General features: G+C 49.3%; 2 protein-coding genes across 3 annotated transcripts in view; both read left to right on the plus strand.

Annotated features, from left to right (window-relative positions):
- Positions 1–203: 203 nt before the first annotated feature.
- LHX1 (LIM homeobox 1) lies at positions 204–5,158 on the plus strand. The gene is made up of 5 exons (XM_032428424.1): positions 204–373; positions 2,315–2,541; positions 2,638–2,915; positions 4,272–4,437; positions 4,779–5,158. Exons 1-5 carry the CDS (start codon positions 204–206, stop codon positions 5,156–5,158), a joined length of 1,221 nt encoding a protein of 406 aa, XP_032284315.1.
- A 5,846-nt stretch (positions 5,159–11,004) lies between these two features.
- AATF (apoptosis antagonizing transcription factor) overlaps positions 11,005–19,498 on the plus strand; it is a 99,920-nt gene continuing 91,426 nt past the window's right edge. For both annotated transcript variants that reach the window (XM_032428592.1, XM_032428593.1), the window contains exons 1-4: positions 11,005–11,255; positions 12,207–12,398; positions 14,593–15,024; positions 15,469–15,606. In XM_032428592.1, the coding sequence (XP_032284483.1) occupies positions 11,171–11,255; positions 12,207–12,398; positions 14,593–15,024; positions 15,469–15,606 (847 nt within the window). In that variant the 5' untranslated portion in view covers positions 11,005–11,170. The remainder of the gene's footprint in view (positions 11,256–12,206; positions 12,399–14,592; positions 15,025–15,468; positions 15,607–19,498) is intronic.

Below are 19,498 nucleotides of genomic sequence, written 5' to 3' on the forward strand. Positions count from 1 at the left end.
ACACTCCATCGAGGTGCCCTCCGCTCCCCATCAGCCTCATTTTCACCCCTTTTTGATTTCCTGGTGGGGGTTTTGGCTTGCACCCCCTGTGTGTCTCCTCTTTTTGGAGGGGCTGGGGAGCTCTTGCTGACGTCTTCGGGAGTCATTCCCTAGGCTCTACCTGCTCTTCTCTCTCCCGGCCTCACCCGACCAAACCAAAGACCATGGTGCACTGTGCCGGCTGCAAAAGGCCCATCCTGGACCGCTTCCTCTTGAACGTGCTGGACAGGGCCTGGCATGTCAAGTGCGTCCAGTGCTGTGAATGTAAATGCAACCTGACCGAGAAGTGCTTCTCCCGGGAAGGCAAGCTCTACTGCAAGAACGACTTTTTCCGGTGAGTACTTCCCTGGCGCGCCTCTGCTGCTTCCTCCCTGCGGGCTTTTCCCCGCCAGCTTCGGATCAGAGGTCAGCGTGGCCGAAGCAACCGCGGTAGGAGCAGCCTTGGAGAGGGCAGCCAAGTCCCACGGGCACCCGCCTCTTCGCCAGCTGGCGCTCTGGGCGCCCCTGACGCGGCCCTGCTTGCGCCCTGGAAATTGTGGGTCCCGGCTTAGCTGCACGTGCCTGGGAAGAAAGGGTGTGAGTGCGCTTGAGCCCAGAAGCCCCTCCAAGCTTAGAAGGAGGCAGCACAGCCCGGGGCGTTGTAATCCCAGCTCCTGTCTTTCCCTCCCTGCACAGAGCTCTCCAGCAACGGCATTCTCCGAGCCTCTTAGGTTGCTCGCTCTCCAGGCTGAGCTTAGAAGCCCGGGCTAGATCCCTGCCACTGCCTTTTCGTCTCCAAAAGGTCTTGGCGGGAACCGCCGAGGCTTTTGCGTGGAGTGTTTGAGTCCCTTGCCTTGGCGGCGAAAGGGAAAAACTCTGCCCTAATGCCTATGGTGCACATTCCAGGGTGTTCCTGAAACCCCGACCGGCCTGCCTCCAAGCGCCGGCCTGGGCAAACCGCGCCTGCCTGTGAAATGCCCCAAGGCTCCAGCCTCCGGGACGACCTTTCCCCTCCGCTTCCCGGCTGCCTGGGTTGGCGGGAGGATCGGCCTCCGCCCAACACGAACCTCGGCTTTGTGGCGCAGGCTCCGCTCGGAGCTCTCCCAGGCACTGCCCGCCATCCCCTTGTCCCACCTCCTTGCCGAAACCGGGAAAAACCAGGCCCGGCTCTTCTGAGCCGGGAGACTTCTCCAGACGCTCCCTCCTTCGTTTAGCATTTTAATTTATTCTCTTAAACACACTATCTTGCCATGAAATCCACACAAACACAAAAGTCAACCGAGAAGAACAGGAGCAAATGCGAATTTTAATTCCTCTGTACTGGTTTGAAATCTCCCAGTTTACTCGGTTGACTTGGTCTCTGCTCTCCTCTGAGTTTTTGGTGACAGATCAAACTGGGAGCCGGGGGTGGGGGTGCGAAGCCATCCGGGTCGCTTTGCTTGGAGGCCCAGAACGCGCTGTCCCCAACGCTGCCCCCGGAAGCGTGTCTCTGATTGCCGGGAACCATGGAGAAAAGCGCTGTGCAGGCTGGTATCGCCGAGAGCAAACGCAGGCTGAGCCTCTGAACCCCGGCCGGCCGCGCCTGGTGTCCCCAATACTGGCTGGAGCCGAACTGGAGAACGGCGAACGGTGCCTAGCTGCCAGTGGGCCCCAGTGGCCTGGCTCCCGCAAAGCGCAGCCCGGCACCTAGAGCCCCGCGGTGGTTCTAGCTTGCGCCAACCTGCCGGGCTTTGGGCTTGAACGTGGCGGCGGCCCAGCTGCAGCCGTCTGCGCGCTCCGCGGCTGTTTCTTTACCCGCGGCAGGACTGGACCTTGCCAACCCTCGGCTTAAGCGCCCTTTTCTGCAGTGAAAGGCGACACTAGGAGAGAAAAGCGGTGCTCGGGACGCGTTTACGTGGAGCTCTAATTAGAATTCGACTGTTCTCTGAATCTAATAGGAAAATAGTTGCCTCCCTCCCCCTTCCAATCGCCGCCTTGCCGCCTTCTTCCGCAGGCGCTCTTTTCCTCTGGGACAACACTGGGCATGAGGCTGGGGGGGGGGGGGGCGCAGCTCGGGCCCCTCGCTCTCTCATTCTAACAGTGTGTATCTCCTCACTGACTTTTCACTGGTGCCCCACGTCCTCTCCTGCCTTCTTGACTGCTCAGTCGGCATTCTGCCTCTTTTTGGCTGTCTCTCTTCTTTTCTCTCTTCCTCCTCTTCTTCCTCCACTTTCTATTTCTCTCTTTCTCTATCGTCTTTTTCCTGGCCTCCGTTCTCCCCTTGCCCCTCACCAACCCATCCTCTCCCATCCCGCAGATGTTTCGGTACCAAATGCGCAGGCTGCGCGCAGGGCATCTCCCCTAGCGACCTGGTGCGGAGAGCGCGGAGCAAAGTGTTTCATCTAAACTGCTTCACCTGCATGATGTGTAACAAGCAGCTCTCCACTGGCGAGGAGCTCTATATCATCGACGAGAACAAATTTGTCTGCAAAGAGGATTACCTAAGCAACAGCAGTGTCGCCAAAGAGAACAGCCTCCACTCGGGTGAGGCCCCAATTCCCAGCTCGGTAGGGGCGGGCGGGTCCTGGGGGAAGAAGGCCCACTGAGGCCACTGCTCATCTGTCCCTTCCCTCTCCCCAGCCACCACAGGCAGTGACCCCAGTTTGTCTCCAGACTCCCAAGACCCGTCACAGGATGATGCCAAGGACTCAGAGAGTGCCAACGTATCGGACAAGGAAGGGGGCAGCAATGAGAATGACGACCAGAACCTAGGCGCCAAGCGGCGGGGCCCGCGTACCACCATCAAGGCGAAGCAACTGGAAACTCTGAAGGCGGCCTTCGCTGCTACTCCCAAGCCCACGCGCCATATCCGCGAGCAGCTGGCTCAGGAGACTGGCCTCAACATGCGTGTCATCCAGGTCAGGGCCTGGGCATGCCACTCATCCCCCCGCCCCCCATCCAGACCGACATGGCTCCTTTAAGCAGGCACCCAGGCCAAGCTGGGGAAACCCAGCCTCAAGGAGGGGACTGAGTCCTGGGAGGGTGACCTGTGCTATATTGCCCCATTTTATAGGGCATCTGGAAATCCCTAGGCTCCCTCCATTTCCCAATTGGAAGCTGGTGACGGTAGTGGCAGAGGGGGAGGGATGGGGAGTTCAGCATGAGGCTGGAGGAGGGGACATTGTTGGACACCGCTAGGGAGTTGGGACCCTTTCTTCTGCACCACGCACCTTGTTTGGAAGGAGCCCAGAGGTCTCTGAGCATGCCAGAATTAATCAATTTCACCGGCTTCTCCACAACATAGATCTCCCTACTTTGTGGATCTCTTGCCTCAGTTAGACAAGCCCCAGAGCAGAGACGTCTTCTCCAAAGAGAGATAGGGCATCCTGGTTTGAGGGGGAAAAGGTGCGGGCTGGAGTCAGCTCAGCCTCTGGTGGTCTAGAGTGGGATAGGGAGGGGAGGTGGACATCTGAGCATCTGTGCCAGTGTGTTGTGAGGACTTGGGGCTGCGTGTGATTTGGGCCTGAGTCTCCCGCCCAAGGTTAGGTTCACCTGCGGGGGCTCTTCGAGGATGTGGTGGCTGTGCCTGGGAGGCTGAGTGTGCATGGGTACACATATGCAGGCTGACCTCCACGGGAGGCCTTGCAGCACCCGGGGGGCCGTGCCGACGTGTGCTTTGTGAATGGAAGCTTGCATGTCTGTGTCCTTGTCAGCGAGAGGCTGTGGATAAGTATATTTGGCACTGGGAGATTTGCGTGGATGTGAAAAGGAGATTGTGGGTTTTGGTGTCACTATCCTTGGTAGACTGAGTGTCAACAGGAGGCTGTTTAGTTCTCTGTCACAATCATGCCAGGAGGGTGCTGCCAGGGACAGTGAATTGGAATCTGCCTGTGTCGCACACTATTGGGGGAGGTTGAGCGTCTGTGTGTGGAGAGGCCCCAGGAGCTGTAATTGTGATAGTGTGACTGTTGGAAACAACTCCAACTGCCTCACGTCGGGCAGGGAGGCTTGCCCAGGTCCCCAGTCGAGAATCCCGTAGATCATTGGCTCCAAGGGCCGCCCTGCGCGGCCCTACTCAGAGACACACCCCCACAACACAACACAACACAACACAACACAACACAACACAACACAACACAACACACACACACTCGGAGCCCTGAGCCGAGCTAGCGGTTGGAGGGGTTAGGGGCCGATCAGCCACGCACCCGAAGTGGGGGATGGGGGAGTGGGGAGGATCGTCGGGGCCTCACCTCGCCGCGTGTGTGCTTCAGGTCTGGTTCCAGAACAGACGCTCCAAGGAACGGAGGATGAAGCAGCTGAGCGCGCTGGGCGCCCGGCGCCACGCTTTCTTCCGCAGTCCGCGCCGGATGCGGCCGCTCGTGGACCGCCTGGAGCCGGGCGAGCTCATCCCCAACGGGCCCTTCTCCTTCTACGGAGGTGAGTGTGCTGCCGAGTGGCAGGGCGCGGCCAGCCGGGGTTGGCTTCGTTGGAAGCGGGTGGCAGCGCAGGAGGCGCTCCTGGTTTTCTTTAGAGAAGTGGCGAGTGGGGGAGAGATGGAAAAGGCTGGGGAGTCAATCAAGGGTCGGTAGTCGAGACCGAGGGCCGAATTCCCGACGGTGAACGAGGCGGGTGGGCTGGTAGGGAGCAGCTCCAGTGTTTGCACCAGGCTTCCCTCCGCAGCCAGCCCCGCGGGGGAGCCCCCCAACAGCGAGTTCCCCGAGTTGCCTTTCTCGTCCTTCCTCCTCCGCCCTGACCTCCTCCTCCCCGCTGCTCCGCAGATTACCAGAGCGAGTACTATGGGCCCGGGGGCAACTACGACTTCTTCCCGCAAGGCCCCCCGTCCTCGCAGGCTCAGACGCCAGTGGACCTGCCCTTCGTGCCGTCGTCCGGGCCCTCCGGGACGCCTCTGGGCGGCCTGGAGCACCCGCTGCCCGGCCACCACCCGTCGAGCGAGGCGCAGCGGTTCACTGACATCCTGGCGCATCCCCCCGGGGACTCGCCCAGCCCTGAGCCCAGCCTGCCCGGGCCTCTACACTCAATGTCCGCTGAGGTCTTCGGGCCCAGCCCGCCCTTCTCATCGCTGTCGGTCAACGGCGGGGCGAGCTATGGGAACCACCTGTCTCACCCCCCCGAAATGAACGAGGCGGCCGTGTGGTAGCGGGATCTCGCACGGTCCGCGGAGTGCGTGGTTGTACAGAAATGAACCTTTATTTAAGAAAAATAGAAAAAAGAAGAAAAAAAACATAAAAAGCAAGTCACCCCCCCAACACACACACACACTTCTTCAGCCTCGGGGACCATTTTCCGTCTGGGGAGTCCGGATGGGAAAGGGGGACAAGAAACAGGATCCAAATCCGCCTGGAGGTAGAACTGGGATCCGTGCGCTGGCTGGCGAGGTGCAGAACTGGGGCTCCCGAAGGGAAATGCAGACCTCTCCCCATCTTCCACCTGGACCCGGATGCGGGGACAGACTCCACGAGCGTGCGCGCCCGGCCAGAGGGCGGCACAGGAACGCCCACAGCGGCCGCGGGGGCGCACAGCCGGTGGTGACGCCAGGAGCCGCAGGGAGGGAGGCCGAGAGGCACAGCCGGGCGAGGGAGGAGAAGCAGCCCGGGGCGCTCCCGGGCCAGCCAGGAGGGTTCTGGCTCTGGGAAATCTCTCACTAGTGTTGTCTCAGTGTTCAGGAACAGCGACAACAAACTCTTATAGCTTCAGAAACGCCGACCTGCTGTGCATCAGGTGGGACTATATATATATATATTTTTTGTCTATCTGGGTTTTTGGTTTTTGTTTTTGCCAAAATTGCAAAATTCTAAATGTAAAGCCCTCAGTATCAACTCTTCTACCTTCACAAAGCTCTACACACGCACACACACACACGCACACGCACACGCACACACATACATATACACACATACACACACACACACAGATACATGCAGACACCCTGGATAGGATGGTCTCCAGCCAGACCTCTCAGTAAAATGACTTGAACATCAACTGTACAAGAAAGTATTCTACCTTCACACATACAAAAAAAAAAAAAAGTTTTAAAAAAAGACTATTGAACTAAAAACAGTCAACTGTTTACGTATAATGTTAAATTCAGGAGTTCAGTGTTTTATTAATATATCCTGTTTTGAAACCTCTTGTTCAAAAACAAAATGTTTTGAGCAATCAACCAAAATTGTTCATTTTCTTTTCCTGTAGATGTTCTGACAGATTTGCAGGGCTCGCAGCTCACTGTGCTAGTATGTAAAAAGGTGTTGTTTACACAAGGCAAAGAGAAAACATGATATTCAGACACTTGCCAAATAGAATAATTATAGCACAAATACTGTAAAGGTGCCTAGCACCACAACCTGAGAAAGTGTTAAAAAAAAAAAAAAAAAGTGTTACAAGGTTTAAAAAAAAAAACATCTTTGCTAATTTTTAGTCCTGTTGAACATTCATGGAATTGTTAATATGACTTATATAGACCCACACAGGTTTTATTTTTGTGTCTTTAAAATAAAAGTCCAAAATATTTAAATTTTATGGTCAAATATGCAGTCAACAGCTGCTACTTTTTTCTTTATATATTAAATTTCTCATATGTCTTTTATTGTTCTGATAAACCTAAGCTTGTGTGACCTCCAGTGCATATTAGACCATTCACTGTATGAAAGAAAACATGTTGAATAAATTTGTGAGTTTTTAATAAAAATAGAAAATCTGATGTTTAGATAATTGGTGTGTTATTTGATGTTTTAACAAGTAGAGGGGAGACCTGATGGGGAGCTGAATGGTCCCTCAGAAGCCAGGAGGAAGAGAGGCAGGACTGGGGTATCTTTTTACCTTGACTGTGGCTGAATCCCCTTGCTAATGCCAGACTAGCTTTTCTCCGTGGCTTCCTGCCGTTATTAACCACAGATTTGCATTCTGTGGGTTTAAGTGATATAGTTGAAGAGATATTTGCTGACAAGTTAATATAGAATTTGAAATAGAAATCAAATCCAGGGCTAAAAATGAGTGCTCCCAGTATGATTAGGCATGCGATCCCATGCACTTTCTCTATCCCCCATTCCGCACACATGAAACTGCACTTGTGAAAGTCAGTTACCTGTAAATATATAGTTAGAGGCGGTCCTTTTCAGTTTCAATTCACTTCCCATAGATAATCCTGCTCTCTAATTTGGCGGTTTAAAAGATAATGTAAAATGAATGTACAGTAGTACAGCTAGAAATTAAATACTTTAATCCCTTTCAGAGAACCGACGTGAAGTAGTTGTTTTATAGTGTTTGTTACATTTGAAGTTTCCTAGAGGGAAAACTATTTTGCCTTGCACAAGATACATACTACCTTTTTCTGAAAGATGAGCAAAGAATAACCGATATAGAAATCAAATTTCACCTGGGGATTGCCAATATGTTCTGAAAAGTACTTCAGTCCCTTCCAAGCCTTCATTAAACATGGAAGGAATTTAAATATTTATCTACTATGGAATACGTGTGTGTTTTTAATATTAGATGCCATTAGAATTCCAGAATTTCTTTTCTATATCACCTAGATTCCAGTCTGGATTATTTATTTCGTTTTAAAAATCAAAGGTTTTACATTAAATGGTATGTAATTTCCATTGTCGTTTTCATATTTTGTTAAGACACAACCAAGTGTATCTTTCCTGCAGGGAAAGCTTTAAAATAAGCAATATTTCACTGCATCCATATGACGGTTTGTCTGATGGGGAGGACTATCAGGGAGGAACCTGACAGTGTTCTTTCAGAAATCCAAATTTATGAAATACGGAGACTTTTGAAACTCCTAGCCTCTGCATGCAGCACAATTCTTTATCTGCTTTGTATGCAATCCCTGGATCGGCTGTTTTTGCCCTTTTAGCGTTTATATACATTAAATCACAGCCAACTTATTCATTATAGCCACCCCCCCTTTAAAGACATTCATTTAACTGAACGTACGCTCATGGGAAGCTGCATTTTCCTATCAGGGCTGCTGAATTATTTAGCAGCTTTATTGTGGAATCGGGTACTTGTTAAGAAGGGGTTTGAGTTGGGCGCTCAGTGTGGACTTATTTCCTCTCTCTGACTCCATGGCAGCAGGGCAGTCTTTCCCTCCTGGCTCTGTATACTGAACCCTAAAAATACCTGAACAGGTGGCAAAGCGTAGCAGTCAAATTGGGAGGCGCCTGAGAGGAGGAGGTCTAGAAATATCAGGGACTATTCTCCTTCCCATCAGAGCAGCACTGTCCACCTCTGGCCCTAAGGTGCAGAGAAGCGCTGCACCATCCGCAGGTGGCCGCCTGGGAGCTCCCAGGAGAGGCTCAAGGGCCACGGGGAGCACCACGGCGTTCCCCTCCTTCCTAGGAGGGCAGTCTCCTCTCCAGTTAGGCTTGGCAGTTAGCTTTCTCCCTGCGGCCATCTTAAAGCTGCCACCTCTGTGCCTCTGGCCATCTGCCTTCAGGGTTCCAGCCTGCCCTGGGCTAGGGAGCCGAAGCTCACCCACCCAACTTCCCCAGGCTGGGGGAGACTGGGGGCTGCTTTAGGGCTAGACAAGGTCGGGGAGAACTAGGCATGGAGAGCCAGGACAGGCATTGGCAGGGACCTGGGACCTGGGGATTGATGGCATCTGAGAAGAGAGGCAGGATTCCTGGTCATAGGAATAGTTGATTGGGACAATGGGAGGGGTGGTAATCTAATGTCACCCCTGCCCATCTTCTGCTATTCCTACATCTGTCTGACACTTTGCAGCCCTTGGGCAGCAGCAGAGAACTGTGAACCAGGAGACCCTCTGACCTCCTCTGGAGAGGACTGTTCTTTTTGAAGAATGCTCCCATTTATTCCCATCCCTTTGGTCATCAAATCTGCTCACATCTCCTAGAGCAGTCAGAGGCTTAAGTTTCTTCTAGGAGGTATAGTCTTTGAAATATCCTCTCTTGTAGTCCACCCTCCATCTCCAGACCCATTCCCAACAGGAAACCCCTCCTCCCTTCTCAAGACACTAGAATGCAAGCAGGAAGGGCCCCCTAGAGAGAGCATTTAGGAGGGTGCTCCCCTGCCCCGTGCTGTGCCTCAACTTCTCTCAGCTGTATGTTAAGTCTTAGAATTCTTTCCTCTTGCCTCCCCTCCCTACCTTCAGTATGGGGTAAGAAAGCAGGAGGAGCATTTTGGGGGCCCTGGGATGTATGTGACTGGAGTCGAGTAGTCTTGATTCTTTCCTCCAAAGGCTTCCCGAGTCAGTGGGGACCAGGACAGAGAAGGGATAGTAGGTAAGCAGAACTCGGGCATTTTCTGCCCAGAATCATCCACCAGTGTCCTGTTTGTATGACAGTTTAGAGGTGGTCTCTGAACCTATCTTGCCTCCCTCCCCCTTTTCTCCTTTTTCTTTACCCTGAAGGCAAGGATTCTAAGCACTATTGTTCAAATAGGAAGGGAAGAGGATTGGGGGAGGTAGTTTCCTAAATGTGGAAACATTTTTGTCCTTTTGAAGCCCAAGGTGATGGCTCCCCGTTGCAGCCTGAGGGGCAGGCTTTTGTCCTGGAGGCCCAAGACGCCCCGCACCAGACTGCAATTGCAGGGGATATGTTAACAAAAACAAACAACGCTGTTTTCTAGCCTGAATTCTCTTGCTGCTGGTAAAAAGCAGTTTTCTTTTGCCTTAGTCCCCTGCCTAGGGTGCTCCTTTCCTAGCCTGGCATTCTTTCCCTTTCATGTTTGAGGGGGTCTACCCTACGATAGGTTCTCCTTCCCCTCTGCAGTCACCTAGGAAGGGGACATGAAACAAGCCTCACTAAAGGGATGGCCTCTCATTGCTCTTGACCCTGAGGGCGTATTAAGACTGTGAAAGTCGGGGACCCTCACTTCTCTTAAGTTCCACAGGAAACACTGGTGAGCTGAGGGTTCCTAGGCTGTTCAGCTGTGGGATCCAACTGGCCTGGAACCCTTAACACTCTTCTGGACTCTTTTGATGCAGTTTCTGTTTACGGGGTTCTAGGTTTCTACAGGTAATCTCAAACAGATACTGGAAGGATAGACCATTTTGAACTCACCCTTATCATCCCTTATTGCCATTTCTGTTTACAAGTTTGTCTGCACGCCGCCCCCCTCCCCCCCCCTCCGGGGCTGATCACCTTCAGGAGAGAATTTAACTTACTCATCTTTGTATCTCATCTAGCAGTGCCTGCCACACAGCGGGCAGTTAGGGAATGCTTCATGAAGGAAAGAGAATATAAAGGGATTGTATCTTTCCATGTGACTGGGTGTAATTAAATTGATCCTATTAAGTCTTTATATTCTGAGTCTACCTGTACCCCTCTAACGTAGGCGTGAGTTTTTCTGCATTTGTGCACCAGTTTCAAGTGTCTGAGTATGCCTTCCCCTTTGAATAGATATCAATAACGAGGGTATGAAGTAATCATCACCACCCCCTTTTCCCTAATTCAAGGCTACTTGGAGAAACTACAGAATCGATCTTTATTTATGAACAGTCGGAGCGACTTCTAATTATTCCCATTAATAACGACGCCAAGAGTCCGCCGCACACTTACACATGCACAGCCCTGACGTGGGATTCTTAAATCCTGAACACCACGGGGTCACAAGCGTGTGCCCGGCCCCCAGACTCCTCCAAATTGTTAAATGCCAAACCTGTCTTGGTCCCAGTCTGTGAGTGCCCGAAAGCGCACCTGAGGCTGGAGATGCTTACCCTTTACTCCCCCTTCTTTTTCAAATCAGCCACCATAGGCCACGGCCACACCACACTTTATTTCTAAGCGAATCTCGGACAAATCTTGAAGCATATTCTATGCAAGGGGACAAGGGCCGCGCGCACTGCAACGTCTGTTCCGCGCCAACGGCGGCCACGTGCCCTCGCGCGCTCCCGGACCGCCCCACACACCCCCTCCACGCACGCGCACGCGCGCCGGGACCGCGACAATCCCTACAGCCTTCCGCGCGCTTCCGCCTTCTTCCTAGCAACGCCCGTAGAGACACGCAGGCCCCGCCCCCTCCCACGCACCTCCCGGAAGTGGCCGGCCCCGAGCGAGAGCAGGGTACTGCGCGGTCCCTGGCTGTTCTGAGAGGTAGTCTCCCGGCGGCAGGGCCCGGCTGGGAGAGAGCGTCCGGGCGGGGGCTGCACACTGACGAGCGCGGCGCGGAGCGAGACCTGGTGACGATGGCGGGGCCGCTGGCGCTGCAGCTGGAACAGTTGTTGAACCCGCGCCCGCGCGAGGCAGATCCTGAGGCCGACCCAGAGGAGGGTGAGGCCTGACTGGGAAAAGGCCACGTGCGGAGCGGTGGGTCCGGCCCAGGGCAGACCCTGGCGGCGCGAGCGGGGTCGGCAGCCAGGCCTCGGCGCCTGGCCTACTCGGCTCGCCCTGGCGGGGAGGAGAACAGCCTCCCGGCAGGGTTGCCTCGGGCTCGGGAGGAGGGCTTCGGCTTCTTCCTGACCCGCACGCTAGACTTGGTGCTCGGGTGGGCGGAGCATCCCGGCCACTCAGTCTTCCAGGGCTGTTGCAGGGAGCTCGGGTCTGGTAGCTGGCTGGAAGTTATCTTTCAGGATGCCCTGACTGGTATTGAGTTAGAAATGAGAAGGAAGTCTCAGCCGTTTTTTAAGTCGGCCTGCCCCTAAGAACTTACTTGGAGATTGAAGGAAGAAGTGGGTTTCCGAGGTGCTGTTTAAGCCCCCTTAGGCCTCAAGACACTTGCTCAGGGGCTGACTGAATGAGACTGCTGCTCTGTAAGCTGGTGTTCAAGGTCTAGTTGGGAGTAATCCTGCTTTAGACTTGAATCAGAGAAGTGTGAGGAAGGAAGAATAAGGAAGGATAAATATGAGTGCTGGATCGTGTCTTAGGAATATCAGTTGAAGGAGCTGGGGCTGTTGAGCCAGGATAAGCAAACTCCCTTAGGGATGGGATGGAGTGAGGATAGATGGCTGACTTACAATATTTGAGTGACTGTCACAAATGAAGAGGAATTAGGCTCGTTTTTATGATCCAAGGCATAGAAATATGTCCTACTAGTAGTGCAGAGGTCAGCTTTCTGTTCAGGAACAGCAGTAAGGTAGTGGTCTATCTTGAGAGGTAATGAGTTTCCTCTTCCTGGAAGTTGGTTGGGGTTTTGTAGAGTATGAGTTAAAAGGGTTGGAGAGGGTTACCATTAAAGTTCCTTCTAACCTGGCGATTCTGATTACTTTCCCCCCTCCCCTGCAGCCACTGCTGCCAGAGTGATTGACAGGTTTGATGAAGGGGAAGATGGGGAAGGTCATTTCCTGGCGGTGGGTAGCATTAGAAAACTGGTATCAGCCTCCCTCTTGGACACAGACAAAAGGTATTCTGGCAAGGCTACCTCTAGAAAAGCTTGGAAGGAGGACCATTGGGAGCAGACTCTGCCAGGTTCATCTGGTGAGTAGACATTTGCATGGTACTTTTTCTTTCCTACTTTTTTTTTTTTTTAAGATTTTATTTATTTATTTGACAGAGAGAGACACAGCGAGAGGGGGAACACAAGCAGGGGGAATGGGAGAGGGAGAAGCAGGCTTCCCGCTGAGCAGGGAGCCCAATGCGGGGTTCGATCCCAGGACCCTGGGATCATGACCTGAGCAGAAGGCAGATGCTTAACGACTGAGCCACCCAGGCGCCCTGACTTTCCTACTTTTTTAAGGTTAAAGTTGTGTTTCTTTGTGGGGTGTTTTTTGTTTTTTTGGATTATCTCTGCAAGGCTAGTCTGTGTGTGTGCCCCACTTACTGTCTCAGAAGAGACCATGATTTTGGCATTAGAAAGGACCTTAAGAGGTACTTAATTTCAGTTCATAAGCAATCTAAAGCTCAGATTATTAAGTTTCTATAATCCTTATATTTAGCCTAATGGTTCACCCTAAAATGGAGAGGAAAGGCAATGCATATTGGATATTGGAGAGGGCTATGTGTTGGAAAAGAATTGCATCTGATGAACATGCTACTCATGGATTTTGACCCTTTTCTTTTGGTTTTTCAAGTCTTGCATTGGGTCACTGTATAACAGTAATTTGTGAAGCTCAAAATGAGCTTGCCATTGTAAAAATAGCATAATCCTTCCCTCTCCCCTGCAAGAGCCTTAGGAGGATGTGAGGACATGAGCTTATAGTTTTAAAACATTGTAAGTTTCTCAGTGAAAAAAGGGAGGGGCTGGATATGGTGATTACTGAGTGGATGCCATCTTTTTTTTTCCTTTAGAGAGGTTCCATGTTGAGAATCCACAAATAACTATAAAAGAAACTATCATTCATCACTATGATTTGGCCCTTGATATAGTTCTGGGGGCTCCTGATAAGTTCATTTCACATTCTTTGCCTAGAGAGTGATAAAGGGACCAGTCATGAGACAAATGTTATATTTATTGGGCTTTCAGCATATGTCAGGCATTGTGGTAAGTTCTTTAAGTGCTAAGAGACTGGAACACAATAAGTCTTCAAAAGATGTTGTTACTGTTATCATTACATGTATCATTTCATTTGACACTCCCAATAGTTTATGAAATTGGTAGTATTTATCCCCATTTTACAGGTAAGGAAATTGAGGGACAGATTGGTTATGTAACTTGCTCAAGGTCATATAGCTAGTAAGCAGAAGAGCCAGGATTCAAATAAGGCAGTCTGATTCCAAGATCTATACTCCTAACTACTACTCTATGAATATACCTTAATCTGAGAAATGGCACACATTTAAAGAACTTAAATGATTAATTCTGCTTACTATTTTTGCACTTAGTTTTTGTATTTATATTTTGACAGCCCTCTCCATGTCTTGAGTTTATATGTAGTTCTTTAAAGAAGTATTGAAGACCTATCACATGAGTTGTTACTTATGGAAACATAAGTTTAATCAGGAAAATTATGTCTCCTTCACATGAAGCCAATTCCTCACCCTTTCAGGAGAGTTAGATGGATCCTTTTCCATACACTGTGTACTAATGACACTATAATAATAATAATGATATGAATGTTGGCATGCATATCTACCACTCCCACCAGGCTATGGACCCCTCCCCACAGGTATTACATTCTACTTGTCATTTCTTAGCTTTTATCTATACCTGGCTCATAATAGATACTTAATAAGTATTTAAAAAATAGGGTACACTGGTGTGATGGAGATTGTACATTTGGGATAGTTAATGTTAAATTATATTTTTTCAGATGTGGGTTTGGGAAAACTTAATTCCCAGTTACCCAAAAATCTTACCATTCTCCAAGGTCCAGACCAAAGGCTACCTCTTTCTTAAAAGCCTTGTTTAAATCCACTTGCCCCACACTTAAAATTTCTCCCTTCTCTGGGTTATAAAACTTTGTCAAGTCTTGTCTGTGTTACAGTTTCAAAGGGTCTGTTTTTCCCACTAGAACCTTTCGTTAGGGTAAGACCCGTGTTTTGTTCATCTTTGCTTCTCCCTTTAGCATTTGAGAGACAGTAGATGTGCAATAAATATTTGAATTGAATTGAGTACAATAATACATTTTATTTTTTGGATGGATACTGTAGTCCTTTATTCGAAATGAAAGATACACCCTAGTATTTGTCTCAGAGTGACATCTCTTTTTTCCTTCTTTCGTCTCTTGTTTAGACAAGGAGATATGTGATGAGGAAGAGTCTAGAGATGGAGATTCAGACGGGCTGGGTCTGGAGGGATCTGATGAGGATGTCGTGAGTGCTGCTGAGCAAGAGGAGTGTGATAATGACAAGGACGGTAATCCGGCCTGGAAGAAGAGCCGAAGCCGCCCTGGGAAAACACCAGGTTTTAGTGTCCAGAGCATCAGTGACTTTGAAAAATTCACCGAGGGAATGGATGACCTTGGTAGCAGTGAGGAGGAGGAAGATGAAGAGGAGGAGGAAAGTGGCATGGAAGAAGGGGATGGGGAGGAAGACTCCGAGGGTGAGAGTGAGGAAGACAGGGCTGAAGACAGGAATAGTGAAGATGACGGTGTAGTGATGACCTTCTCCGGTGCCAGAGTTTCTGAGGAAGTGGAGAAAGGAAGAGCTGTGAAGAACCAGATAGGTTTGTACACGGTTTTGCTGTTGGCTTATTTTTCACAGTGTCTGCATTGGATCTCCTGTTTGTTTTGGCTGTCCCCTCGCTCCTGTGTCATTCCAGTTAATTTGTGATATGCCTCACCTACCTAGAGGCTTAAAGCCCCATTCTTCTCTGCTTAGCCAGTCATTTCTACACTGAGCTGCTTAGCTGGTTCTGTTCTAGTCCTTTCACAGCTATGGGATATTAAAGAGAAAACAGTTTTTTCTTTGGACTTTAGCATTCCCTCTCTCATATAGCAAATATTTGCTTCCAAGATACTGAATTTATTTCTTATAATGGCAAGTATTTTCATGGCAAGAAGCTGTGATAAAGCCGTGCTTCGTAGAGACTGCTGTGATTTCCTATCCCCCCCACCCCCAACCAGGAAGATTTTGTAACTGAGGAATGAAATTCTTTTTTCTTTCTCAGCACTGTGGGACCAGCTCTTGGAAGGAAGGATCAAGCTACAAAAAGCTCTGTTGACCACCAATCAACTTCCTCAACCAGATGTTTTCCCTATTTTCAAGAACAAAGGTGGCCCAGAATTTGCCAGCGCTCTAAAAAATAGTAAGAGTACTTATACCATCTGGGGATACTTAGAGCCACTGGGGTACATTGGGATACACTGGGATTGTATTTGTAGCACCACCGAGTTGAGGAAGGGAAGATTTGATTTTAGTGATAATATGGTACAGAATGGTATTTACCTTTTTTTAAAAAAACAATATAACTCTTATCAAATGAGGACAACTTTGATTGAAATGGATTGGGTACTTGCGTCATGTCTATTCCACTCTTCTTTCTTTTTTTTTTTTGAAGATTCTATTTATGTATTTATTTGAGAGAGAGAGGAAGCGGGGGGAGGAGCAGAGGGAGAGGGACAAGCAGACTCCCTGCTGCGCATGGAGCCCATCACGGGGCCTGATCCCAGGACCCCAAGATCATGACCTGAGCTGAAATCAAGAGTCAGACGCTCAACTGACTGAGCCACCCAGGTGCCCCTGTTCCACTTTTCTCTTACCTGCCTTCACTTCCATCCTCCTCCTTCCCTTGGCTTTCTGAGTTACTTCTTTAATGCTCAGAGGATTCTATTTGCAAACCCGCTGGTATAGAACAGAAGAGAGACAATGAATGGCTGATCCCTGTTCATTTTGGTAGTATCATGCTTACAAGATGCTTTTCTTTGTTGGGAGGTTTCTAGAAAACATGCTAAGGCAGTCTTATTTATATTTCTTTGGGTTGCATAGAGTGAGGAAAGGTGATGACTGCAGAGTGAGGAAAGTTTTGGGAGAGAATTGCTGAGCTATAAAGCCCAAGAATTGTAGAAGAGGGATTTAGAAATTATTTGGTTTGCAGTCCCCTCATTTTACAGATGAAAAACCAGGGCCCAGAGAGAATGAGTTGCCCAAAGTTATAGAGCTTGCTCATGCACAGCAGACCAAACTCCGGCTTTCCTGCCTTACTGTTGAGAAGTCTTCCTTCTGCACCGCCTTACTCGCTGTGGGCTGTGTGCTGTGTGCCCAAGGGCACCAAAGGATGGGGGCAGAGGGAGATTTGGGCTTAGTGCACTGTGGTTGGAACTGCTATTCCTATTTGCATGCTGAGACCTAAGTGTTTGCATTTACTCTTTAAAACTTGTTTTTTGTTTTTTTTTTTAAGATTTTATTTATTTATTTGAGAGAGAGAGAGTGCACAAGCGGGGGTAGGAGGGGCAGAGGTAGAGGGAGAAGCAGACTCTGCTGAGCAGGGAGCCCGACGTGGGGCTCCATCCCAGGACTCTGGGAGCATGCATGATCCAAGCTGAAGGCAGACGCTTAACCGACTGAGCCACCCAGGCGCCCCAAAACTTGTTTTTATAGTGTTGTGGAGTTAGAATTGGAAGGGCCCTGAGGAGGACATCTGCCTCCAGGTAGAATCACCTCAAACTTCAAAGTAAATATGTAGGATTTCTAGGGTGGGGGATTCTGCAAACCTTTCTTGTGGGAAAATACCTGCTTTTTTTTTTTTTTTTTTTTTTTTACATGAACTCTATGCCGCACATGGCGCTTGAACTCACAACCCAGAGATCAAGAGTCACATGCTCTACTGACTCAGCCAGCCAGGGGCACCAGAATACCTGCTTTAATTAGGAATTGCTTCTTAGGGTCCAGCCTGTAGATTTTATGTCCTGCCATACTTGAAGTCAGGAACCCTGCAGATATTGTGAGGGTAGAACTTTTATATCCCCTCTATTAGATTTCTCCCCTTCTTCCCTTAAATAAATGATGGTTGGCAGTTTTCAAAATTTTTGAGATTTTTGGAGCACTTACCTGCTATTTTCTTTTTCTTTTTAAGTAAATTCTTTGCCCAACATGGGGCTTGAACTCACGAAGCCAAGATCAAGAGTTGCATGCCCTACCGACTGAGCGGGCCAGGTGCCCCCTTTCTCTGCTGTTTTTAATGCCCTGGTACCCTAATTCTTGGTATGCTTTGGAGAGACCTACACTGCTCTAGGTTAAATGTCTGAAGTGTTTCATGAGACCTTTCCCATTTTGTTATTTATTACTCTTCTTGCTTGATCCTTTCCTTCTTTTTTGGATTCATTTTTTTTTTTTTTTTTAAGATTTTATTTATTTATTTGACAGAGAGAGACACAGCGAGAGAGGGAACACAAGCACGGGGAGTGGGAGAGGGAGAAGCAGGCTCCCCGCTGAGCAGGAAGTCCGATGCGGGGCTCGATCCCAGGACCCTGAGATCATGACCTGAGCCGAAGGCAGACGCCTAACGACTGAGCCACCCAGGCACCCTTTTTTGGATTCATCTTAAAATACTGCTATTTTAAGGGTTAGTCCATGTCAGGTTGACACATTCTTATTCTTGGGTACTAGTTTCTTTAGCTACTTTAATATTATTTGCAAGTGTTCTGATCTTCTTAATCTTTTTTTGTACTTAACCAATTTCCTCTTTGTCTCATGGGTAAATTCTAGTTAATGTGACAGATGTCTGTTACAATCTGACAGGGTGGGTTGCAGTGGAGGAGGGAGAAGAAAGGCATGTTTGTTTAGTGTCACATATTCTAAGATGGGAGAGTGGAGAGTATTCTAATAAGTAGGATTTCTGCACATCTGAAGGGTGGCTAATTTTTTTTTTTTAAGATTTTATTTATTTATTTATTTGACAGAGAGAAATACAGCGAGAGAGGGAACATGAGCAGGGGGAGTGGGAGAGGGAGAAGCAGGCTTCCCGCTGAGCAGAGAGCCCGATGCGGGGCTCGATCCCAGGACCCTGGGATCATGTCCTGAGCCGAAGGCAGCCGCTTAACCAACTGAGCCACCCAGGCGCCCCTTTTCAGATTTCTTTTTAAAGATTTATTTATTTGAGAGAGAAAGCATGGGGTGGAGGGGCAGAGGGAGAGGGAAAGAGGGTCCCAAGCAGACTCTGCGCTGAGCACAGAGCCCAATCTCACGACCCCGAGATCATGGCCTGAGTGGAAACCAAGAGTCAGACACTTGACCAACTGTGCCATCCAGGTGCCCCTGAGGTTTTATTTTTAAGTCATCTCTGTACCGAACAAGGGGCTCAGAACTCATAACCCCAAGATTAAGAGTTGCATGCTCTACCAACTGAACCAGCCAGGCACCCCAGGGTGGCTACTTTTTGTTTGTTTTCAATCTTCTTATGACAATATGACATAATATATTGTATACCTCCCTGTGTTGGTAAATAGTTTAAGAAAAACTGGGCTGCATTACTCTGGATGCACCATTAATACTGTGCTCTCTGGCTGGTGTGGAACCTAGGCTGAATTTATACTGACCCCAGAACAGGCACTGGAACTTACTGTCTTTAATTAAATCTCTTGTCAGTTCACTGGGTCTTAAAGGAGTTAAAGTTAGATCGCCTGGCTTTAGATTCCATCTCAGCAGTGGATTTACCTCTGTGACCTTGGGCAGGTTACTTAACTTCACAGCAAGAGGGCGATAGTATGGTTGTGAGGATTGAAGGACATGGTCAGTATAAAGCATTGGCACAGTGGCTGGCACACAGTGCCCCACAGATGTTAGGTGTGGGTATTTTTCTGCTGAAAGAGGCGTTTGGTAATAATCAGCCATGTGAATGATGGCCATCAATGTAATGACCATCATCCCCACGGTCTTCAGTATTTTTTGACTTTTATTAGTATTCAGATGTCCCATATAACTTAAATTAAGCATTCATTCTGGAAAGTGTAGTGTTACTTTCTTCTTTAATGCTTATAATTCAGCTTTTTTTTTTTTTTTTTTTTTTAAAGATTTTTTATTTTATTTATTCATTTGAGAGAGAATGAGATAGAGAGCATGAGAGGGGGGAGGGTCAGAGGGAGAAGCAGACTCCCTGCTGAGCAGGGAGCCCGATGCGGGACTCGATCCCGGGACTCCAGGATCATGACCTGAGCTGAAGGCAGTCGCTTAACCAACTGAGCCACCCAGGCGCCCCTATA

This window comes from Phoca vitulina, unplaced genomic scaffold (assembly GCF_004348235.1).
Source record: "Phoca vitulina isolate PV1807 unplaced genomic scaffold, GSC_HSeal_1.0 scaffold40, whole genome shotgun sequence".
In the NCBI taxonomy this organism is placed as follows: Eukaryota; Metazoa; Chordata; class Mammalia; order Carnivora; family Phocidae; genus Phoca; species Phoca vitulina.